This window comes from Centruroides sculpturatus, unplaced genomic scaffold (genome assembly GCF_000671375.1).
Source record: "Centruroides sculpturatus isolate CEXI.00-Female unplaced genomic scaffold, Cexi_2.0 scaffold64, whole genome shotgun sequence".
In the NCBI taxonomy this organism is placed as follows: domain Eukaryota; kingdom Metazoa; phylum Arthropoda; class Arachnida; order Scorpiones; family Buthidae; genus Centruroides; species Centruroides sculpturatus.
The window spans coordinates 723,651-729,521 of NW_019384335.1; the positions used below are offsets into that span (position 1 = coordinate 723,651).

At 31.6% G+C, this 5,871-nt stretch overlaps 1 protein-coding gene across 1 annotated transcript in view; it reads right to left on the reverse strand.

Annotated features, from left to right (window-relative positions):
• Positions 1-1,783: 1,783 nt before the first annotated feature.
• The window catches only part of LOC111631573 (T-complex protein 1 subunit eta-like), a 64,759-nt gene continuing 60,671 nt past the window's right edge, over positions 1,784-5,871 (reverse strand). The window contains exons 11-12 of the mRNA XM_023375842.1: positions 5,090-5,278; positions 1,784-2,156 (exon numbers count right to left, since the gene is read on the reverse strand). Coding sequence (XP_023231610.1) covers positions 1,930-2,156; positions 5,090-5,278 — 416 coding nt within the window. The 3' untranslated portion in view covers positions 1,784-1,929. The remainder of the gene's footprint in view (positions 2,157-5,089; positions 5,279-5,871) is intronic.

Genomic DNA, 5,871 nt, shown 5'->3' on the forward strand with positions numbered 1-5,871 from the left:
GGCAGCAATGACAGGAAAAAATAAGGGAGTCATTTCCTTATTCAAACAAAAAATGGGAGAACAGAATTTTTCTAAATTATTTATATCTCATCGCATCAACCATCAAGAAAATCTATGTGCAAAAGCTATGCAATTAGAAAATGTAATGTCTTTCGTATCCAACTACATAGTGCTGTTTTTATTGTGTTTAAAGTCACTTAGATTTTACAAATAGGTAAGACATTCACAGCACGGCACACACATTTGTAAAATCTAAGTGACTCATACAACATGGAATTCATATAAAACGGAATAATCAACAGTGTTATAGGGAGGTCAACTGTAGTAATTAATTTCTTTTTATTTATTTATTTATTTCATATTTGCAGACTAAAAATTCACAGGTCACAAGGTGTCAATTAACTACTATGGCCCGCAGAAAAAATGTAAAATTTATTCTGGCCCATAAAAAAAAGGTTACCTTGTTCTATAAGATAAAGTATGCAATTTGTAGTTATCATCTCATTTTACTTACAGCCTTTCAAAATGTGTCCCAACCCAGAAGCTCCAATACTTGTTAACTAGCTGTTACCTGCAACTTCGTCCGCGGAGGTTTTGCAAGCAAACCCCATTTACATTCAATATTTCTATTTCAATTACCATAGTAATTGTCATATAACACCTACCGCTGAAGAGAACAGCCGAGAATCAACGAACTATCTTAATTTGATCAATTTTCTGGGATGTTTACAATCGTTCTATAATCGAACCAATATGCAATAACAAATTTGAATTTAAAACGGATTGAACATTTTAAAAATCGAAACAGATAAATATATTTATAACAATGTCTGAAATGTTATCAATTTAATACACCTAAGTACTCAATGAAGACTAAACGTAGTTGAAAACAAAAAATCGTATCTAAAATAGTACAGTAGAAGCCGTTTTTCCGGTTAAGCCTTAATGCTCTACCTCTTCCCCCTGCGGGAAAATTTCAAAAAATCCCTTCTTAGTGTGCATTTCCATGATGTAGCCTAACTGTGTACCAAATTTCACCTCTCTAGGTTAAGCGGTATGCTCCGGGTGATGATGAATCAGTGAGTGAATGAGTCATTCAGTCAGTCAGTCAGGACAAGCAATTTCATATATTTAGATGACGATTATCAATTTTAGCTAAAACAATAAATTGTAAAAAGAAAAGTTCATCCATGCACAAGAAAACTGTTTTATCTGAATTTGATGACCCGTATTTGTTTTGATAGATGTATTGTCACAGACAAAATGGCAAAGATCTAATCCTTGTAAAGAACAAGACACTCAATAAGAAACGAAGAGTTAATATAAATGTTTCTGGATTTAATATTAACTTCTGACAAATATTAATTTAAAATATACATAATTATACAAGATTATTTTTATAATGAATACGACCTTTTCAGTTTGACTTTACACAACGACTTATTACAGTTTCTGCATTCTTTAAGTAAAATACAGTAGAGCGTCGATTTTCCGAAAGTCAATCATCCGAAAGAATTTCAGTCGGCAAATTTAAATTTTCGTCAGTGCTGTGGCGCTTCAATCTTTGGCTATGTCTTGGGCTACTCAAATATTTTACGTTTTTGATACTAAATTAACATCTGAAGTATAAGTTTTTATTATTTTTATATTTTTCAATATATTTATTTTGTTTGTACAAAATAAAANACATTTTACTGTATATACTCAATGGAATTTCTCAAATCTCTTAGATAGTTAGTTAATAACTTAATGGAGAAACAAAGTATTTATTATAAAATTAAACAATGAAAAATACTCAAAATGAATAGTGGCGGATCTTGTAAAATGAACATTAACGTTATTATTCCTGTTCTTCCAAACAAGCTGTTGTATTATTAAAGAAAATGGAACTTAATGAGTCTTTCAATTAAATAATCTTAGAATGGAATTTTAGTGAGGTCTTCCTCTTCCTCTTCCGGTCAGTGCTTTGGCGGCATTTGTTTCTTCTGCACCCGACTTTGGATTTTTAATAGTTTCATCAACGGATAAAATAAGACAAGCAGCTTCTGTAGCAGCTATCAGAGCATTGATTTTAACAATGGCAGGCTCCCAAACACAAGATTCGTAATTGTCTGCTATGTCTTCATTAAAAATATCTACACCATACCACTGACCACCTAAATTAAGAAAAAATAGTTAATGTTTATAAATTTAAATATCTTTTAATCATACTGTTCCGATAACAAAATACTTTGTAGATGTCTGAACAATTCTTCTATGAAAATACGGATAAACCATAATTCACCTATCTAGAACAATTTGCTTTACCACAGTTGTAACACCAAATATTTACATAAAAAATATTCAGTTGACTAACTGTGGACTAATAGAAATTTATTATATTTAATTGTATACAAGTGATAAAATTCCAGTTCTAAATGAAGGGTTCCAAATCCCCTCTCAAATTTTAAACGCCAGGACCAAAATCAAAGGAACTCCATCTCTAAATGACCCTTGGCAAGAAATATCATTAGAACATCTTGACCAGGCTGCTAAACACATGATAGGCTTTAACAGCATATGCAGCATGACTCCTGGAAGTAGTCAGTGCAATGGTGAATCTAGATTATTTACTTATAATCATATTTTCCACTTTGCTAGAGCTGACTAAAAGCTCCTAAAACAGATGATTTTTAGCATTGTTTTGGGAAAAAGTTCCAGATGTTCTCACTTTTAAATTTTACCCCAATTTTTTACTGTCTTCATAATTCCAGACAGGAACTGATGGTCTACATATAACCCTTTGTGAGATATAATACTCAAAATCTGCCTTTGACTTTTTTACTCCTTTAGACATCATTTGCAGCTCTGATAAAATCCTAACTGCATCATTCAGAGAAGCATTTGTACCTTCTCTGAATGAGCATTTATTCCATATATGGAATAAATACAAACATTTTTATTTCATTCATTGAATTTTTTTACAATATAGAATGCATCTACTAAGCTTTAGGACAGATTTTTCATAGAGATCATTGGCTGCATCATTATCTGCCACCAATGGATTTTGCTACATGCATGTCTTGACTCTTTACATGGGCAGTTGAATGTAACTGAGTGAAGAGCTCCCATTATGGATTATTGCCACTTGCTATTCCATACATAAAAGTTCTGCTATAAAACTGCAACACCAACAGTTGGAACTAATGATTGCTGCCTGCACTATCATAATCTACATTTTCTAATGGTATGCAGTGTTGCAACAGAGATGATGTTGAAGATAACCCTTGGACTGGTTGCCCAAGTGAGTGTTGAAATATCATCATCAATATGATTCAAAAACTGGTAATTGCAAATTGTCACCTGAGAATCATAGCAGAAGCAGATATCAGCAAGGACACAATGTGAAGATTTTAATGGAAAATTTGAAGAGAAGGAGCTCTTTGGAGATTTATTCCACATGCACGCATACAGACTTAAGAGAAAAGAGCAGCAATTGCTGCGTGCCAAGATTTGATTAAAACAGTGACAAAACTTAGTATTTTGCCCATGGTCCAGTCATAAATGCCAATCTTATTGACATGAAAATTTGCCAAAGAAAGTTTAATTGCAGAAGTCTGATGTGAAAACCATGATAGTAATTTTCTTTGACTGGCAGCAAGCAGTACAAGGCATTTGTACCAGCTGGACAAGTGACCAACATTTTACAAGAACTTCTCCAAAAAATTTGATATGTTAGACAACACCCCCTTCCATAATGCAACATATTTCAACCAGTTTCTTGCTAAAAATCAAGTTATGACATTCAATCACTCTCATTTGTCAGACTTGGCTCCTGAAGATTACTTTCAATCCACTAAAAAGACAAGTTAAAATAATTTCTGATACCAGAATGAATGTAATGAGAACTAGTCTATTCCAGTTATGTTTTACAGTGGAATACAAAACTGTATGACTGTGCCAAGTACTGCACGTACCAACATTTTACAAAATCTCACATCCCTCCTTTTTTAAGATACTATCTCGAAGGAGAAATAAATTAGTTATTTCTCCTTCATGTATGCTTTTTATATTAAATCAGTCCTAAAACTCAGTATTCACTCAACTCACTGTGTATTTATGTGGATGTATATAAAGTAACTATACATGAATAGAATATAATGTAGTTAGTCAGCACAACCAGGCTTGACTGTTGAGTTGGTTCATCTTAGTGTGTTAGGGGAAATTGATAAGACAATATGTCTTCTTTCAATTAATTTGTAATCTAAATTTTTAATATAATATTGAATAGAAGGTAATAATGCTGATGTAATTAACTAAATTAACAGCACACACTTGAACACTTGACCCCTTTTCAAGACAAAACAAAGGGAGTATTTGTATAGTCATAAACCATGCTTTCACCCCTTAAAGACAAAAATGAAACAACCCAAGGATCAACTTTAGTTGTGCTGACTATGCTTTCTCTTAATATCTATAAGTACAAAGAAAAACATAAATAATGCAATCTTATTATATATACAAACATTAACATCTAAAACCTGATAGTTATTTTTTAAAGCCAAATGACTGTTGGACTGTATTGAGCTAGCTTAGCATTTAATTTGGCACTAGAGGTAAGCACTAGACACCATCTCTTGCTAAATTTAATATTTTGAAAATTAATTTGGAATTATGATTATAAAAGTGCTGGAAATAAGAATTGGCCTGAAGTGAGACTAGAACCCGCAACTTCTGTGGTCATGTTTCCAGTTATGCTACCCAGACTTTTGAACAATCTTCACTTCCAGAACTATTAATTTAGATATAACCATACTTGGTTACTTGGTAGTAGTAAGACAACATGATATAACAGCAATCATATCGCTTTCATCTTACTATATAATTTCAACATTTTTTTGTTGACAGCATGAACAAGTATAGATGTGTCAATGCATTATTTGTAAAATTTTAAAATTTAGCATTTAAACTAAATAACTGATAAACAATTGAAAAATTATTTTTCAAATAATTTCATATATATATATGTAATAATAATAATAATAATTTGAAATGACACTTGAAATTATCACAGAGTTACACATCTGAATAATTAAAACTTCATACAAACCTGTGGCATGCTTCTGTCTTAATTTATTTAAGATATTAGTAGCATCAAATCCAGCATTATCACACAACTGTCTTGGAATAACTTCTAAAGCCTTTGCCATTGCTCCTATTAAAAGTTGTTGTTTTCCGGCTACTGTACGAGAATAATCTCTCAAGTACTTGGATAATTCCATTTCGATTGCTCCACCACCTAAAATGTTTATTATAAAAAGCAATAAAATATCATGCATAATACAATGATATGTTTTTGCAAAATATTAATTCAATGGGAAAAAACCTATGATTGAAAAATATAGTATTACAAAATATTTTATACAATTTAACTCTATAAGTGTCTTGTAGCTAATAATCTGCTGCAAAAAATGATACTCTTCAATAAAAAAACCATAAAAATTTATTAGTTTGTTGCTGGAACCACAACTGGACTTTTTGGAAAGCAGCTTTGGAAAAAGGAATCCTAGTGTATACCTATTGGTAACATTAATTAAAGCTTAGTTCACACTGAACGAATAGCAAAAGCGATTTTTATTCACTTAGCAAAATTGACCCTTCAACCAAAAGCAATTGCGAATTTTAAGCAGCCAATCATTTGCAAGCAAGTGAAAACATCATCTCAAAAAACAAAATGGCCACTTCCAATATTCCATCGTTAACCACACATTTGTTTATTTATTGAGAAAGAAAAATAAGTCAAAAAGAAAACGATGCTGGGTGAGAGAAATAATAAAATCCGTAATTACAACATGTAATCTATTGCGTGAGAAAGTTTCTGTAGCCATCTTG